Raw genomic sequence first — 20,100 nt, forward strand, 5'->3', positions numbered from 1 at the left:
CCGGAACCATCCCATCTCCTCCTCACTGTATTACTAGATCCTAACTCCTAACCTAACGCTGGCTAGTTATTTCAATTCAACTTTCACTTAAGCTGAACCATGTATCTCACCACCTCACTCCAGGAAAGATACTAGGGTTAATGAGATGACAGTAATACTGAAATATTTAAAGAACAGTAGCTTTCAAACTTTTTGTAAAAGCAACCCACACTAAGAAATATATTTCACATCCAGGCCCAATTAAGATACACACCCCCCCCCCCAAGTTCCATTAAATACTTTTACTATGTGTAGCTGAGTCTGTTACTTTCCATTCTATTACTTAAAAAAAAAGTCCCTGCTCTTCACCCACTAAATGGTTTGGCCACCACTAATAGATAGCAACCCCCTCTTTTAAAATAGTCAAGAGAGCGTTCTGGGGGCACTATTACTGAAGTACAAGGAAAAAACATTTGTATATAATGTTTTTTATCGCATTACAATCACAAAGTTAACATTTCAAAGTATGTTTTTTATATATATATATATAGAATTTAAACTAGTGGGGAATGCTAACCAGGAGCTTTGTAAAAATACATATTCCTTCCATACAAAAGAGTATTACTTGCCAATAAACAGGAATGAAGTACTGATACATGCTACAACATGGATACATGCTACAACCTTGAAAACACTATACTAAGCAAAAGAAGCCAGTCACAAAAGACCACGTACTGTATGACTCCATTTACATGAAACGTCCAGCACAAGCAAATCTATACAGAGACAAAAGAAGATTAGCAGCTGCCCAGAGCTAAGGGTTGGGGAAGAACGGGGAGTGAATGCTAATGGGAAAAGGATTTTGTGGGGAGGCAATGAAAATGTTCTAAAGTCGATTGTGGGGATGGTTGCACAACTCTTGCAAATTCATTAGAAACCATTTAAATCCAAACTTTAAAGGGATGAGTTGTACAGTATGTGAGTTATATCTTGATAAAGCTATTTTCAAAAAACACATATCCCCAAGAGCTGCTGAATTATAATTTCTGGACACAGAGCCTTGCGTTCTACATTTTGACAAGTTCCACAGGTGAACCCTTATGTAGCAGGTCTAGCACTGGTCTCCACATTTGTGAACCACGACACCCAACAACTTAAAAATATTAACGTGAGTGATACAGCATCTCACTATACATGACCAGCTTTAAACCAGATTACACAACCGTGTGCAACAAGAGAATGTTTAACTAAGACACCTACGTACTCTTGGGTAAGTCACATGAAAGCAAGAGTTATATTCATGTTTTGGTCCTCCAGATTGCCTCACATATAAGATACTCAAATATTTGTGAAATAAAAATGCCAAGCTGTTCCTCTGAGATCACACAAGTATTTTCAGAACACTATTTCTACACAGAAGAGAAAAATATGGTAACATAAAACATCCATACTAAAAGAAAAGTGTTGTTTTGTTTCTTTGCTAAAGTCAGAACCGAAATACTGAAACATATTCACAGAGCTCCCTCTGGTGGCTTCATAACCACTCTTTTGTTTTAACTGAAGCCTTTTAGAGAACAGCTGTGATTATTAATAGGAACTGGAGCAAAGAAGGTTTTTATGACATGCAGATATTTTTATGATATGCTGAGTAATAAAAAGTTAATGTGTATTAGCTTAATTTTCTGCAGTTAAAAAGAGACAGACGGGACTTTCCTGGTGGTGCAGTGGTTAAGAATCCGCCTGCCAATGCAGGGGATACGAGTTCAATCCCTGGTCTGGGAAGATCTCACATGCTGCGGAGCAACTAAGCCCATGCGCCACAACTACTGAGCCTGCACTCTAGAGCCCGTGAGCCACAACTACTGAGCCCATGTACCACAACTACTGAGCCTGTGCTCTAGAGCCTGTGAGCCACAACTACTGAGCCCGTGCACCACAACTACTGAAGCCCATGCGCCTAGAGCCCATGCTCCACAACAAGAGAAGCCACCGCAATGAGAAGCCCGCGCACTGCAACCAAGAGTAGCCCCTGCTCCCCGCAACTAGAGAAAGCCCACGCAGCAACTAAGACCCAGTGCAGCCAAAAAATTTTTTTAAAAAAGAGACAGGCACTATCAGTAAGGGGTTATGGTTTTCCTTATAAACTTCTCCTTTTCAAGCTTGATAGAAAGTTAAACTTAAAATTCCAAGAGGCATTACGAATTTGAATCTAAAAGATGCTTCAGATTTTCTGGGGACAAAATACGTCTTTAAAAAAATATATGAGTCATATAAAAACCAAAAAAAAAAACTTATTTAAAAAAATCACATTTAAAATAATTTAGACATTTAGTTTTTTTCCTTTAATTCTTTTCATTGTTAGGTTTGAAAAACTTCACGCATGTGTCGTTTCTTTTATTTTTATTTAGTTTTTATTTACCTCAAATTTTTTCTAATTTGTTTTCATCGTGGTAAAACACATATAAAATTTACCATTTTAGAAAACAGTATGGAAGTTCCTTAAAAAACTAAAAATAGAGCTACCATATGATCCAGCAACCCCACTCCTGGGTATATATACAGAAAAACCAGAAATTCTAATTCGAAAAGAAACATGCACCCCAATGTTCACTGCAGCACTATTCACAATAGCCAAGACATGGAAACAATCCAAGTGCCCATCAACAGACGACTGGCTTAAGAAGATGTGGTACATATATACAATGGAATACTACTCAGCCATAAAAAAGAACGAAATTTGTCATTTGCAGCAACATGGATGGACCTAGAGATTATTATGCTAAGTGAAATAAGTCAGACAAAGACAAATACTATAGGATATTACTTATATGTGGAATCTAAAATATAATACAAATGAATGTATATGTAAAACAGAAATAGACTCACAGACACAGAAAACAAACTCATGGTTACCAAAAGGGAGAGGGACAAATTAGGAGTACAGGATTAACAAATAAAAACTACTATACATAAAACAGATAAGCACTACGGATTTACTGTATAGCACAGGAAATTAATACCCAATATCTTGTAATGACCTATAATGGAATATAATCTTCCCCCCCCAATAAACTGAATCACTATGCTGTACACCTGAAACTAACACAATATGATAGCTCAACTATACTTCAACTAAAAAAAATTTACCATTTTAACCATTTTTTAGTGTACAGTTATGTGGCATTAAGTACATTCACACTGTCATGTGAAGAAATCTGTCGTGAAATGTTGTTTAAATAAGCTGTATGATTATTTCATGTGCTAATTATTATTTAGTTCTCATTGGTCTGGTCTAGAAAATCATGCCAAATGCCTAAAAACTTTAGGGCAACAACCTTGCCTGAACTCCAAAACTCTTATAACTATCGCCTGAATCATGTACCTGTCACTGACTATTTGATGGGATGATATCTGCTATTCAGGACATTATTAACTGGAATCTGAAAATACCACAGCATGCTGCTCTTGCATACTGAATAAATGCTAACTGAAAATGAGGGAAACATTAAGAACACCAACATACTGTTTGATTTGACCAGCCATGTGAAAGAATAAACACTTGGCTATGATCCCGCCCAAGGGTGAGGACCACCTGCTACATCTTCAGTCCAGCCTCACCAAGCGCTCTGATCTCTCCACTTGGTCAGGTGAACACTTGGCCCAGAGCTAAGACAAGTGACCTTCTACAAGTCCACCCAAGTATGTATTTGGGTTACAAGAGAAAGTTAAAGGGATCATATTAATTTTTAGTCTCTTCAGTACAACTATCGATAATAATCTTAGCAAACTACTTGTCTTTCTAACTAAAGAAAATAGCTATTGAGTCTATTTTTTTCCTCCTGTGACCTTACGGAGTACAGACACATCCTAGTGTGCTCAGGAGTTGGTCATTATCATTTTTTCTCTCTTGGTTTTGTTTTTCTAATAGTTATCAATTTGCTAAGAATGGTAACAAAATGGCTTCTGCACAGAGTTTTACTAACAACTTTTGGGTGTTATTCATTCTTTTAAAGAATTAACACTTGAGTGACTTGACAAACTCTAAGTGCTCTCTAATCCACTCCTCACTCACTTATCCAGTCAGTGTTTACTGGGGGCCCCACGGGTTCAGGCACCAGTGAACAACATCACCCCTGCTCTCACAGAGTCACACCTCCACGGAGGAGGCTGGAAACAAGCACGTGCAAGAGAAACAGCGGAGGAAAAAGCAGACGGAGCTGTGGGGGTGGGCCAGAAGGGTGGGTGGCGCTTCTATCCACAGAGTTGCGAGCACAGCCCGGAAGGAAGGAAGGAAGAAAACTATGCAAGAGAGAGACAGTCCTCCAGGAGAAGAGAGGAGCGAGTGCAAGTGCTCTTCTGCAGGTGAGTGCTCGGCATGTCCGAGGACAGCAAGGTTTCACGAGCGCTGCTGGACGGAGACTAGCAAGGAGGGAGCAGAGATGAGACTTGCGGAGGTAACAAGGGCACCTGCTCTGAGCGGGAGGAAAGGCTGTGGCACCTCTTGAGCAAGAAAGGGCAAGGACCACCCTTCACCGTCAGAGCAGCACTGAGGCTGCCGTGTGCGGACGGACGCCGGACGCCGGGCTGAGCGCAGTGAGGCCAGGCCGGGGAGGACGGGGTGGCCTGGACCAGCGTTTGACAGAGTGGTGAGCAGCAGTCAGACTGCGAACAGGACAGATTCTGCAGGCGGTGGACAGGATGTGACGGTGACGGGGCGTCAGCGGACTTCAGGAGCGTGAGGCAAGACAAGAACGATGAGCCTGGGGACGGCATGGGACCTGGCGTTCAGACCTACACACCCGCATGCTGGGATGCCCATCAGACACCCAGTTAGAAATGCGAGGACAGCACGGGTCTGGAGTTCAGGAAAGGAGTCCAGGCTCGAGATGCAGACGTGTCGGTTTACAGGTGCTGCCAGAGAGCGAGGACAGTCCAGGAAGGAGGTGGCCCCGGCCGGCGTCCTGAAGCACCTGAGCATCAGGGGTCAGCGACAGCAGGAGGAACTTGCGCAGGGGGAAGAAGAGCAGGCAGGCAGGGAGGAGGACGGTCAGCAGAGTGTGATATTTGGACTCAAGCGAATAAAAAGTTTAAAAAGAGCAGGTAACCAAGGGAGTCCAAAACCGAGGCAGAGGAAGAAGACACCTGACCCCTGGACGTACCCAACTGGGCTCCCTGAGGTCCTCGCCAGGAGCTGCTCCTGACAGCTGTGACAAAGCAAGAGGAAAGGGGAAGCAAGGAAGCGAAGATGTACAGACAAGGCTGGGGGAAGTTCTGCTGTTAAAGGAGCAGAGATACAGGGCAAGGGCTGGATCCAGGGAGACATGGGAGGGAGGATTTTGTTAAGAAGACTGAAGATACAACATGTTTGTTTGCTAACAGGAATGATTCAGGAGAGAGGAAAGATATGATACAGAAGAGAGGGTGAAGTCCTTTAGTAGGCAGAAATGCTAACAACAGACGGTCCACAAACAGCTAGGTCGGCTCGGGATCAAAACACAAACAGACCATCAAAGTTAACAGGAAGAAAGGCAGGATATTTACAAACACGTAGGACTGCCTGGCAGCAGTGCTGCTGAGTGTGGGCAGTTTCCTTCCACTTGCTTCTGCTTTCTCAGTGAAATAGGAAGCAAGGTCATTATCCTGAGGGGAAGAACAAGGAGAACGGAGGAGATAACCATCTTAGAAAGTGCAAGGGTAACTGGACTGTGGAAACGTAATAGGGTGGGGGCGACAGTGCTTGCCTGACGCTGGGGGTTTAAATTTAAAGCGAGACCAGTTAGAACAGCTGCCTGTTTTCCCCACCACATTCCACTGGGGCAAGACAGTCGAGGTTCTGGAAACTATTACAACGAGAGAACATGAAATTAAAGCCGGAGAAAGAAAATAAAAATGAAGACGGGATGGACAATGAAAGAACTAGTTAAGATCCACGGATCCAAACAGAACAAAGAAGTTTTGGTGGCAGAGTCCGCAGGGAATGAGCTGAAAGCACAGGAAGTAGTGGTCAGAGAGTGGGGTACTTGTAACTGAGACTACGACATAGATGCTATTATTGATGACAAATGTGATGGCATGCCTACAGGGGAGAGTTCCTAGGTGAGGCAGGAGACACGATCACTGATGAGAGAGAACCTTCAAGAAAACAAGGCCGTGCACTACCGCAAGGGTCATCTTCTCAGATACGGAAGTCACCAAGAATCACGACAGCGTGGGGAAGTGTCTAAGGTGACCCTCACACGGAGGCGTAGCAGCTGACACGAAGCCTGGCGGAGCGGCTTAGGGAGCAGGGGAGAGTCTGGCCATGACAAGCGAGGGACACACCTCCATCGTCCCACCTCTAGGCCTGGCAGGACTGAGGGACCAGAGGGAAAACGGTCCCCAAGAGAGACGCATGACAGTGTGTTCAGGGACAAGCCAGGTTTTAGAGCAAAAGAGGTGAAGACGCTCTTGACAAGGTCAGAACACGGGATTTTGCTGGTGACGTGCTACCCGAGGCTCCGTTTCCACGGGTTCAGGGGTGGGATCGCGGGAGGACCAGAGCCTTCGGGAGCTGAGAGACTACGGATGAGGGCACGCCGCGGGCGCCGGGTGTCTTGTGGTGCCTGAAGAAAAGAGGGCTAAAGGCTATGATGGAATCGCTCCATTTAGGCCTGAATAAACATGGTACCAAAAAACAGAAACACAAACGCGGTGTGCCAGCTGTCACAATGCCCCTCAGCTCGCAGGTCACCCTTCACCGTCCTGCTCGTGACCCTGGAGCTGGACAGGGCAAACCTCAGGCCTGCGGCAGGATGTAAGCGTTGTCCGCAGACCATGTTGGAGGGAGGGACGCTGCACAAGGAAAGGGCTTCTCTTCCTCTTGTCCCTGTGGGTGCAGGACATGCGGTGACACCACCCCTGCAGGCAGAGTACCCCCGGCAGCCTCTCTGCGAGTTGCGGTGGCAGCCTCGAGGCCAGCTGCCCGCCGCACCCGGTGCCCCAGCCGGCAGCCCAGCCCGAAGAGCCCAGCAGCGCCCGGCAGGCTCCTCCGTGGGCCTCCCAGCACAGTTCACCCTATGAAGGTTCCAGGAGTCTGATCAGCTCCCCAGTGGACAGTCTCGCGTCTGCCCGCCTCGGCCCTGGCACCTCAGGGAACTCCACTGCCCAGGGGTCACCTCCATCCACACCCAGCAGGCTCTGAGTCTCGGCTTTAAGGGCAGGCGGGGTGATACTCTGGCCTCTGTCTCTCCTATGGGGCCCTGCCTCTGCACCAGGAGCAGTGCCTGCTTCCTGCGTCTGTCTGCTAGGTCTGTATTCTTTAGAGTTCTCTTTACCCCTCAGAAGTCAATTACCTAAAAACAGATAATAATTACTTACACTAAACTTTCCCCTACCAAATTATTATGTTTTCTGTCTTCTGACTGGATGCAGACTTACACAACTTATTTGAAGACTGCTTTACAGGGATCATGTTGAACTACTTTATCATAGCTTCTACCCAAAGAGACGGACCACCCCTACTAGGAGGTCTGTCTTACAGCATTACGCACACCTTTGTAACTACACGTGTGTGTACGTGTATGTATGCATGTGCATATGCAGTGCAAACCAACAGGTTCCATATACCAGAGAACACAGCTAGTGACGTGAAGAAAAATATCAAATTCCTGCAACTAATACTCTGTGTTCTTAGACACAACCCCTAAATGCTACAGGCCTTAATTTTCGTCTGAAATATGACAGACTATATGATCATATTCGTCCAGCTCTATGATTTTGATTTATTTATCTCATCGTGAATTCTTAAATTCAAAATTTCCCCAGATTTTTATGATGTTTATCACAGATATTTACTTATTTTAGGCACAAAGACAAATGGCTCTGCTTAGGTTATTCAAAAATGATTTCATTTATAATGTTACTTTCTTTTTACTACACCAGCTACTTTACTTAACTAATGTTTTTTTATGACTTCTGTAAGTCTCCCAAGTTTTAGAAGACTGGTGAAGCAGAGAACAAAGTTCTTTAGTAACTTAATAAGAACAATCCTATGAATATCAAGATTAACTGAATTGAGCTACAATAAAATAAGGTCAAACTGAGCATGTTATTAATACACAGTTTGTAGCATGATCATCATACCTGTTTATGTTTTTGGAGTGGTTTCTTTTCATGTAATTTTTTATCTCCATATTTCTTATACGTTAAAGGGACTCCATATTTAGCAGCAGGCTTTGTAATTTTCTGAGCAGACACAACAGAAGCCAAGCTTTGTCCTGAACCTGGTCTTTTAGCTACATGAAAAAAATAGAAAAAAATTATTTTCAGAGTTCTTAATAGGAAACCCCTAATTTCAAAATTCTTCAAGATGGCCCTGTCCATGTTCACAATCACTGAGATCACTGAATCTGAGACTTTTCATTAAACGTCTCACTCCCTCCTTAACCACACGGCAATGCCTCCATTAGGGCTATTCCACACTAAAGCCACTCTTTGAAAGAAGCAAGAAGCTAACTTGTTGAAATTTCTCACACAGAACAAGCACGTCCCTGAAACTGACTGTGGATGATGACGGCACGTATCTGTGAATATACGAAAAAACACTGACCTGTTGACTTTAAATGGGTGAACTGAATGGTATGCGGATTATATCTCAATAAAGCTGTTAAAAATAAACTTTAAAAAGAACATTCAGTGTCTTAGAAATTACTTTTGAAATCAGAATATAAACCTCAAGAGCAACTGTTAAACATTAATTCCATCACTATGAGCACTTTATTATTTGCTTCATACAGAGTCTGAGTAATGCCTACATCTATAGACCCACTGAAGAACAGGTACTTAAAAGAATCTCTATAGCTAAGGGTCCCATGAAATGAGTATGTTTATGCACTGCTGGTAGGAATACAAACTGGTCAAACTTTCCAGAGAGCAATCTATATCAAGAACAATGTTTATGGGAATTCCCTGGCGGTCCAGTGGTTAGGATTCCACGCTTTCACTGTCAAGGGCGTGGGTTCAATCCTTGGCTGGGGAACTAAGATCCCACAAGCCGCTCAGTGTGGCCAAAAGAAAAAAAAAAAGAACAATGTTCATGAATTGATTTTAAAGAAATAATCAGAGAAACACAAAAATGTATACACAAGGATAAACCCTGCAGCATTCCGTATTAAACTTTTATTGAAGCCCAGACACGATTCAGTCTTAGAACAATGATAAATTCAAGAAAAATAGACTAAAGTAATGAAAAAGAAACTCTACACCATACGGCCATCAAAGATACTAAAGGAGGTCAAAGAGTCTCCTCTGCTCAAAGCCTTCCTGAAGCCCCTTCCTCCGTGACCCCCTCCCCCTGCTCAGCCCCACTCCTCACTCAGCCTGCCCTCCATCCCAGGGGTGTACCATGTCCTAGAGCCACGTGATCAATCTCTGCCAACAAGCACGCTTCTCCTTTAAGAGGGGAATGGAGAAAAGAATTACCTGGGAGTTCACGAGGAAATACTACCATTAAACTCTGTTCTTCAAAGAATATTTAATTGTATTAGAAAATGATCAACATATAATACTGTGAATTAAAAGAAACGAACCTTTGTTTATAGAACACAACCCCAATTTTCAATCATTATGCATCTCCTATCACGGAAAAAAATATACCAAATATAACAGTCTGTGTTAACATTAGGGTAATTCTTATTTTCTTCTTTTTAATTTTTATAATGAACACATACTGTTCATATAATTTAGTAACCTCTTACAAAAATAAAAATAATATAAGCCATTTGATTGGCAGTTTAGAGATTCACAACTAATGTGTGTGGAAGATCTGAGATACAGTGTGGTACAGTAAGTTTTTCCAAACACATACTCCAACTGTATCAGAACAGGAACTAGGAAATGTGAGAAAAAAATTTCCCCTTTGAAAATGCAACTGTAAGCTCCAATCGGAAGACAGATATACAAAGTCACACCGCTGCAACCTAGCTACATATATTAACATAACGAAAGAAATACTGTGTGTACCAGAAAAGGGGCAAGAGGCACAAACACTCCCCAGAGAAGAGGGAGGACTACTCGTCTGGCTGCCGAGGTGTCTCATCTCAGAGGCGAGGCTCCCAGTAGGAGGAAGCTTCCTGCCCACGGGGAGGGGGCCCACAAGGTAGTGCCTCGCCATTACACATCTCCTCCACCCAGCTCCGCACACCAGAGTAGAGCAGAGCTCCTGCGCTCTACTTCCCAGGAGGCTCGCCCACCGGGAAGAACGTGCTGACACGGGGATTCCTTCCTGCCTGTGTGACAAGGAGGCTTTTGAGGAAGATGTGACTCCGCGCCAGGAGGGACACGCTGACCCTGCCCTGGGTCTGTCTCATGAACTTGGCTCCAAGTGGACCTGATCTCCCAGGACGGCCCGTCTCGGCCGGCTCAGAGGATGAGCCCCAGGGTGTGTAAGAAGCACTAAGCCAGCTGGCCTCCCTGAGAGCACACAGTCACACCGCGTCCAGCTGGTATGGACTCGCTTTTATGTTACAGGATTTATTTTCTTTAATGTGTTCATACTCAAAATGGAGTAGAACATGCAAAGCATTATGTCTGAAAAACAACACAATCTTCAAATCTTAAACGACTTCCACTGATTTTAGAAACCCATTCTGAAATCATTCCATGCAGAAAAAATATAATTTCTCTCTCACAGAGATACACTTACATACATAAACATAATATATAACCACACTCACAGCCCTACAAATATTCCACCAATGCTGGCCATATTTAAAAGAAAATCTATCCTTACTAAGGTGTCTGACTTCACACTGATTTACATTTAAAATACTCTAGAATACTAAATATTTCTCAAAGAAAATTATTTTACATAAAGATTTGCAGTTAACTAGGGCATTTTATAACATTTTGTAACAATGTTCTCAGAATATGAGCTGAACATTTGAATAAGACAGATTTCAAAATAGAATTCATTTAAATAAGGCAGATAATAAATGGAAATTTTGTTATGAATTCATCAGAAAGTGTTGTATATTGCCATATACCATAAAAAATTTAAAGATGCGTTTCCTCTGGATAACCCCAACTTACTACATCTACAAATACCTCTAGTATAATTAGTATACTGATTATGGCAAACAGGGGAAAGGATTCATATTAAATTTCATTTACCTGGTATAGGCTGTGCTCCAAACCTGGAAAATGTTTTTAGACAAAATTCTTCTGCAATAAGCTTAAATTGAAAGACGGGGGAAATCGTTAGAAAAAATGTTAAATAAACAAATTAAAAAAAAAAAACCTAGCCATTAATCAGAACACATTTTTTCCCTTTTTCAGTCACAATTATGCTGCCGAATAAACTGTACTAAAATCCAAGTTATCCATTCAACAAATTCCTCTCACGCTACCTTCTCCCCAGTCTTACCAATATCTTTTTATTACTTCTCTGGACAAGCTCTCTTCTCGAATTAACAAAACGCACCCCCCAGGCCCCTGCACATTGCCTGCCTGTTCTGCGTCTCGGCGATTTAACAACACTGCCCTCCATCTGGAATAACCTCTGTATTGAGGTGCATCCGTCTCTCTCATCTACTTCAAAACTGCTGAAGAATCACTTCATTTTCCCTCCCCTGGATTAACCTCTCGGTTATTTCAACTTTACTCTGAATCTTCTCAGCATCTACAATGAGTTTTCGATCTTATCAATATGTAATTGTAAACACATTACTGGATAAATATTTGAATATTCTTACATAACTTAAAAGTTACTTCCTTTTACTATTACTACAACACTCCACTACTTATTTTGAGAAGCAGAAATCATTAGTATTTCCTGCAAGTAACTTTCTCTCCCTACTCACTATATTTTTTCTCTCTTTAAATGTAAAACTATGTTAGCAACAATGTAATTGCTACATCGATTTAGGCCTGCTTTTTTTCTTACTGGGCAAAGAAGGGAAAGGCAAGTGAATTTTCTTTCTTCGAGAGAACAGAGGGGTGGTGAAGGGAAGATTGCCCACAGTGGAAGGGATCAGAAACTCCAACAGGCAAAAAGCCAGAAGCTGAGATGGTCACCTTTCCCATCAGGGATCCCTAGAGCAGCAGTTCTCAAAGCCTCATAATATCAGTGAATCAGCATCACCAGGAACTTATAAAATATGCCAATTCTCAGGTTCCATCTCAGATTTACTGAAATAGAAATAGAGGTGGGATTCAGCAGCGTCCTCCAGGTAATTTTTATGTATGCTAAAGTTGGAGAACCACTGCATGAAAAGTCTGCTTCACAGGCAACTGAGAGCCAACTGTGTGAGTGTGTTTTCTCTTCTGAACACGTGCGGTTTTTTTTCTTTTTCATGGAAGATGTGCTTTATGATCTCCACCTTGTGCTAAATTTGAGAGTGAGTCTGTCTTTTCCCCTGTGTGAATGCACATGTGAACTGAGAGATGGGACATGTGGAATCCAAGAAGATTCTGGAATTCCGATGTTGTGGCGTCCAATATAGTTGCCACTACCAACATGTAGCCATTTGGATTAAAATTTAAAATAAATAAAATTTAAAGTTCAGCTCGTCAGCCACACTAGCTACATTTTAAGCTGGTGGCTATGAGGTTACACATGCAGATATAAAACATCTTCAGCCTCACAGAAAGCACTACAGGACGGCACCTACATTCCTAATGGACCAGAGCTTGTCCACGATCTATCAAGCCACATCCAAGAAGACATCTCCAGGATGTGCTGGACTGAGAACTATGCCCCACAGATCCTGGCTGACGGCACTGACAGAATTCAGGGACTAGAAATTTAAAGACAGTACAGAATATTATAGTGATACTGAAAATAATAGTTCATATGCTGCAGTAAAAGTTCATATTGTTTCAAAGTTAAAGCCTTAAAAAAAAGTATCATAAACTTTGTCGTTAAAGTACCGAACAAGTGATATATAGCAGAAAAATCATAAGAACGAAAGTTTTTCGTGAAGAGTGAAATCTAGGTGGTGCATAAACAGCAACGGGGTACTATGTATTTAGTAAGCATGTGTGTCAAACACTCTGCTAACAGCCATAATCTGCCCTTTTGTCTTTAGATGTTACAGGCTTTGTGTATATCAGGCTTGAATATTTTCTTTTGTAGCTGGCTAATTGAATTCCAGTGCTTCAGCCTTGGGACTGCACGTCCTAACCGCTGGTATGCGGGGGAAAGAAACTCAGCGAGATTAAATGCAGTCATTCTTTCTTCTCCAGTAGTTGCCAAAAAACAATAGTACGCTGCACCATAAATCTGTCCTTGAAAATGTTATTTATAACAAAGGAGTCTTGTAAGACACCCACACTTCAGAGATTGTAGCTATGTCCTATATAAGTGGCCTTTAACCGCCAAATTTTAATTGGCTTTCTTGCTTACTAATGTGTTTTCCTGGATGTAACAGTTAAATCCACATCTCTGTTTTCTAAAGATTGTTTGTTCATATGGATGTTCTGTTAAAAGCCAGAGGATATACGACACTTCCCTCTCATCTCATGAACACATAAGAGTAATAAAACTATGATTTTGCTAGATATCTGATTTATACAAGAGTATAAATGATCATTGTTGATCGTTTAAATCAACAAAGGCCACACAAACTACGGAAAATAATTCCACTTTCAGGTGATCATATTTATATCAATAACTTACACTAATTGACTTGATATAGGTTTTTGATAAATCCTGTCAAATTAAAATTCAACACAACAAATATTTATTATGCACCTACATGCAAGTACTAGAGGAGGAATCATGAGTCAATAATCTATTACACATACATATAAATGCCCACACATCAGTGGTTTCCAATCATTTTCTGTTAGAGAAAAAAACAATTACAATCATATGAATTATAAAGATAACATATTTATATTAGCATAATAAAGTGATATACTGATAATATTTAATATATATTGAGTATACTGAGTACTTATTAAGTGTGAGACATCAGGCACTTCACATGCAGTGTCACTTTTGAGTCTCACAGCCGCCTCATGATGTAGGTACATTTACAATCCCATTGTTCACAGGTGAGGAAAGGGAAGCACAGAAGTGTTCAATAATCTTACTGTCAGAAACCAGAGAAGACAGAGTACAGAAAGACGGGTGTCAGGGCTGGGGAGGGGGAAGCGGAGTTACTGGTTAATGGGTATAGAGTCTGTTTTCCAAGATGAAAAGAGTTAGACGGATGTGGTGATGGCTGTACAGCGTTATGAATGTAGTTAATACTACTGAATTGCGTACTCAAAACTGGTCACAATAATAAATTTTATGTTATGTCTATTTTACCACACACACAAAAAAACCTGGACAACCAAACGAGAGGAACACAAGAGGCAGAGGAGCAACTCTGTGCTGCGGCGACGACGTCAGGGAATGTATGCTTGGTCGTCGCTCAGTCCTTGGCACACAGCCCTCAAATCCCTGTGATTCCCTCAGTGGGAAGAGCACAAAAGTGTCTGCTGTTCAAAACAAGCCCCTTTCAAACACACCTGCATTTATGTTAATGAGGTGATATCTGGAAAGCACCTAAGGATGGAGGCTGGTTGCCAGGGAAACCAACCACCTGACTAGAGGGTTAAAACTTTCAATGCCACTCCCCTCCCCTACCCAGGAGAGGAAAGGGGCTGGAGCCAATCACCAAGAGCCAGTGACTTAACTGATCATGCCTACTAATGAAGCCTCCATATAAACCGAAAGGACAGGGCTCAGAGAGCTTCTGAGTTGGTGAACATTCAAAGAGGGACCCCAGTTCCTACACTCGGGACCCTTCCGGACCTCGCCATATGCACCTCTTCACCTGGCTGTTCATCTGTATCCTTTATCCTATGCTTTATAATAAACTGGTGAATGTAAGTAAATGTTTCTCCGAATTCCGTGAGCTGCTCCAGCAAGCATATTAATCAAACCAGAGGAAGGGGTAATGGGAACCTCAGAAGCACAGGTGGCAACCTGTGACTTAAACTGGCTTCTGAAGTGGGGGTGGTCTTGTGGGAGAGACGGAGCCCTTAACCTGTGGGATCTGATGCGATCTCCAGGTACACAGGGTGAGGGCTGAAATGAATTCTGCTTGGTATGTAAAAACTGCCACGCATTTGGTGATGAGAAGTTCAGAAGTTCAGCAGCAAGTGTTAAGAGGAAACACAGAAGGTACGTTTTCCCTCCTATAGATGCACAGCTCAAAAGCAGACCGCAAGGGGAAGAGCTATGTGAGAACAGAAAGGAAGCTGACGCCAGTGTAAAGGCAAGCATTCCCCCACAGCTGCGATGTGCTCTCCTCCAAAGAGGAGGCCACGTCCTAGCCAAGCACCATAATCCTACTGTTCAATTTAATTATAAAATTAAAAAACATACCTGACGGGAGAGAAACTTTTCAATGCGTTTGGCTATAAAACCTTTCTCCAATATGGAGTTGACTGATGGTCTATCCCTAGGATTTCTTTTAAATAGTTGAGAGAGCAAACTGCGGAGATCATAAGAATAATGCAAAGACACGGGTGGAAAAGATCCAGATATGATCTTCAGTACCAGGTTTTTCATATTGCCAGCTTCAAACTAAAATCCAGAAAATAAATTAACATATATGAAACACAAGTCGAAAATGTCAGTTTCAACAATGAGAAACAGTGCTTTTCCTAACAATACAGAACAGAATTGCAACCCTCTTCCCAGTTTTAATGAGCACATGCTCTCTAGAGCGAGGTTCACTTGGTTATTTACGAACACATTTGAAAGAGAGTATCAGTCCTCATAAAATGGTACAAATCGCTATAAGATTAATTTTTACTTATTCAAAAAACTAACAGATGGGATAGAGGTATCAATTAGAGTAAAGAGTTTATAAAAACATAACAGTAATCAAGATGGTAAAACAAGCAAAGCTGGTAGTCTTCATTTAAGACCTGCCTTCCTGTGCCCCTGCTGTAGCAACTAGAACAAGAAATTAACTACAGAACTAAAACTATTTGGTAAAAATATAATAAATAAAGGTACTAATTAATTTCCTTTTATACACTGCTAATTATTACTTTTAAGTGTGTGATGCTCCCAAAAGCCATGGGATCAGCAATGTGGCAAATATTCCAAAGGGGAATATAAGCCTTATCAATGGGAATATATATTTTAGGATTAAACACAATATAAAGTCTAACTGAAGTGGGGGGAAAAAAGAGGTGGGGCAATTTAAAATCTAAAGATGATTTCATTTTGAAAGTAAAATTAAGCTTTTGACATCTCAGCTAAAATAGTATAGAACAGTTGTACACTATCAATATGTTCTTAATGCACACGTTAAGAAAACAAAACATGCTATAAGTTAGGCACTGGTGATTATATCCAAGTATGAAAGAGTTCTGTTAAATGTGGAATTCTCCTAGCATTTAAAATATGATATTGTTTATTAAGATTTAAGTACAATTCAATCATCTAGAAATATTTATATACCTAAGAAGGAATCCTAAATGCAGAATTGGTCATTATTCTTTCATTACAATGAAGTTTTGTTTATCTCTCAACTGATAAGCTCTTCATAAATAGACGTTAATGAATTACTTAATTTTATGTGTCCACTTAGGGGTAAACAATTCCAAAATACAGAAACAATGGTGACAGAACAATGTATTGTAAATGAAAAGACTTTCTAAAAATATGCAGATTTAGACCTACATGACTGTGTGTCACAGAAAAACTGACCAATTCCTTAAAGTACAGATCTAATATCCACCAGGCCATATCACTTTGGCAGTCTATGCTTTTTTCCTTCAGAAAAATAAAATCTTAAGGGAATACCGTAGAAGAGTATGCAACTATGAATAAACACAACAAAGAAAAATACTCCCCAAATAATATCAGGCAATAAAAACAAACTATAAAGATGCTTATACCACATAACCAAACTCTTGAGGGAAAAAAACCAAAAACTCATTTTATAAATTATTCTAGAAGTCTAGAAAGAAACAACAAAATATTACAAGTAGTCATTATTGGCTGGAAGAATTGCTTTTGATATTTATTCACTTACTTACATTTTAATCTCTTCCCTTAAGTTTTCTGTAATGAAAATATATTATTGCTTAATCAGTGGGGGAAGCATTTTAAAAAAGATTTTAAAATGGAAAGTGATTAAAATTCAACCTATTTTGGACAAGAACTCCCCCTTTTTGGTGAATTATGTGTCATCTCAAAAGAATCTCAACAGTGAAAATTTTAAATACTTTGAATTAAAGATTATTTAAATTGATAAAATCCACCCTCAACGAATATGCTGAGATATGTTCTTTAGATAATTTCAATTCCAAACTCAAATAATTTGGATGCTTTGAGAAAAAATGCTAAAATGAAATTAATAAAGTTTGTTACGCTGAAATACCAAATTCATATGTGAATTTAACATTAAAAAGACAGCAAATTTATTTGTCTTTAGAAATAATTTTCTGGAATAAAGTATGATATATGTATTATAATAACATATATAATATGTATATGTAATATATGCATACATATTAAGGGAAAATTGATTTAAATTTATACCTCAGAAAAGACGAGAAATTTATAAACCGACAGAGAAGAATTTCTAGCACAAGAGGGTCATCTGAAAGATGGCATATGATTTTTTTAAATCAGAAATATTATACGTACTTTTTGACATAATTTTTAAAGTATCTCAGAAACTTCTACTTACTGCATGTTTAAGTGTGCACATCTCATAAAGGACACACCCCAGAGCCCAAATGTCACTAGAAAAGAGAAAAACGAGAGATCTTCTCTAAATATCAGAATTTACTTTAAAAGGTTTTTTAAGTTAAAGGAGACAAAAGCAGCATGAAAATGCTTTGCAAAAATATGTGTTCCATAAAACATGACCTTTCAAACTTAAAATTTCAACCATAACCAAATGACAAAAGCAGCTATCCCAGATTAGAAAAATAAGTTGCCCAAGTAATTACTTTAAAAGTTTCATTAAAGAAATCTAATATTTAAAAGGACAAATATCAGTAAATTTCATGGATGCTTCATTTAGTTTTTTAATTTTGCATAAATCAAAATGTTTCATTCAATTATTTGCAAAATACCACAATTTCTTAAATACTATAAAAGCAAAATACTGCTTTAATGAAGAAGAAAATATTAATTTACTAAAATTAAATCTGAAAAAATCTGTGACAGCCAACTAAAATATGTAAGTATATTAATTTATTTTCTCCTAATTTAAACTTAGTTACACTATCTTCTTTATCCATACTCCCTTCCGCTCTTTTATCTTAAACAGATAGTTCTGTAACTAAAAGACTACTTCTATTTTTAAAAGGAAAAAACCCCCCACAATTTAGAGCTACAGTGGTCCTTGGAAGTCAAAAAAACAAAAAAACAAAAAAAAAACCACTGCTCCTGAAAGTTGAACTTATTGGAAAAGAATAAAGCCCATTATTGAAATCCAAAAGTTATCTTTACCCAAACTCTCACAAAAATCTACAAATATAAACTTGTAACCTCCAAAATCTGTTTAATTTTAAGATTCAACTAAGAAAAAAATGTAAATGTAATTAAGCTTTTAGTAACTTGTACATGTTACAAACTAAAAGCTATAAACAAAAACATTAAACTAATGATCTTATCAATAAAATACTTTAAAATACATTTGGGAAAATATGAATTTCAAAGTATAATTGATGATGTTCATTCATTACATTTTTAAAGCATTTTCCCCACAAAACCAATTTTACATAAAATTCTCCAAGGGATGATTAAATCCGTTCCAAATTTAAAGACTAATATTTTCACAGTTGAGTTATCCACAAGACACAGAAACAGCATTAAAATGTAAAATTACTTTAGCTCAAAGAAAATACTACTCTCTTTTAGAATATCTACTAATAATACACTGCATGGACTTGACTGATCATTGTAATTTAAACTGATCTTAAATACATTCCTCGGACGATGTTCTCAGACCTTCTGCTCAGGTCTGAAACACAGCTTCCTCTCTACCCTCAAAAAAAAAAAGGGGGGGGGCAGGGGGATAGCAACCATGAATACATGCATTACTGCCAGCTACCACTTTCTTCCTTTCAGCTTCTAAGGGTGCTTTCAAAATTAAGACCAATGCTTCTTGGTTGGCATTTTTAAATTAGTGTGTATGAGAGAAAATAAAGGGTAACTGGAATTCAGTGGCAGAATTCCTCTTCCCGACACATATATTAGTCAATCTGTTAGCCATAATACTGCCCAGTGATTAGGAATTTGTGCTTGGGAGCCAGATGCCTGGGACTTTGAAGTTACTTTACCTCTTTCTACATTTGGAAAGGAGGAATGAATAATACCTACAACTCACAAGGTTATCGTGAAGATAAAAAGAGTTAATGCATAGAATGCATTTAAAACAGTGCCTGGTATATAGTAAGTGTTCAATAAATATTAACTATGATAATTCAATAAGTGACTATTACAAACAGAAAGACAAAGAAAGCACTCTATTTCCCATTATAGCTTAAATAATAAAGTGATTCTTTCTATAGCTCCTTCAGCAAGATAGTGAAACAGCTTCTTTATAATTCACCTCATTATATACTAAAAAAATGTATATACATATGTATATATATGTTTACATATGTGCATTACTGATTTTAGAATAATATTCTGGAGGTTAGTAAAGACAGTACAACAGAGAAAGATGTAAAGGAAATAAACATGTAATGAATATCATTTTAAATACCTTTTATTATTATATGGTTTGTTTTCACAGATTTCGGGTGACAAGTAGTATGGGGTCCCTATGCAAGTCCGAACCAGCTCCACAGTACTAGAACAAAAGAGAGTTACTGGAGAAGCTTAAGACACTTAAAGACATTACCACACATACATCAGCAGGGATTAAAATTTCACTGAAGACATTATAGCAAACCAAAGTTTAAAACTGTATGTTACCTATTAAGAACTCTAGCAATTCCAAAATCTCCAAGTTGTATTGTCCCATCTTTGGTTAAAAATATGTTCTGTAAAAGAGATGAAAAAAAAAGCCAGAAATATTGCTACAGTCCAGTTCTTAGTCAACGACTTCTGTCATAAAAATGAATCCAGTTAAAAAATAATACTGGGTGGGCTTCCCTGGTGGCGCAGTG

At 39.5% G+C, this 20,100-nt stretch overlaps 1 protein-coding gene across 10 annotated transcripts in view; it reads right to left on the minus strand.

Annotated features, from left to right (window-relative positions):
• The window catches only part of NEK1 (NIMA related kinase 1), a 206,392-nt gene that overhangs the window by 141,288 nt on the left and 45,004 nt on the right, over nt 1-20,100 (minus strand). For all 10 annotated transcript variants that reach the window (XM_057548150.1, XM_057548156.1, XM_057548154.1 and 7 more), the window contains 6 exons: nt 19,907-19,974; nt 19,695-19,781; nt 17,664-17,718; nt 15,338-15,538; nt 11,128-11,188; nt 8,101-8,252 (listed from right to left, as the gene is read on the minus strand). In XM_057548150.1, coding sequence (XP_057404133.1) covers nt 8,101-8,252; nt 11,128-11,188; nt 15,338-15,538; nt 17,664-17,718; nt 19,695-19,781; nt 19,907-19,974 — 624 coding nt within the window. The remainder of the gene's footprint in view (nt 1-8,100; nt 8,253-11,127; nt 11,189-15,337; nt 15,539-17,663; nt 17,719-19,694; nt 19,782-19,906; nt 19,975-20,100) is intronic.

Source organism: Balaenoptera acutorostrata, chromosome 6, assembly GCF_949987535.1.
Source record: "Balaenoptera acutorostrata chromosome 6, mBalAcu1.1, whole genome shotgun sequence".
Classification (NCBI taxonomy): Eukaryota; Metazoa; Chordata; class Mammalia; order Artiodactyla; family Balaenopteridae; genus Balaenoptera; species Balaenoptera acutorostrata.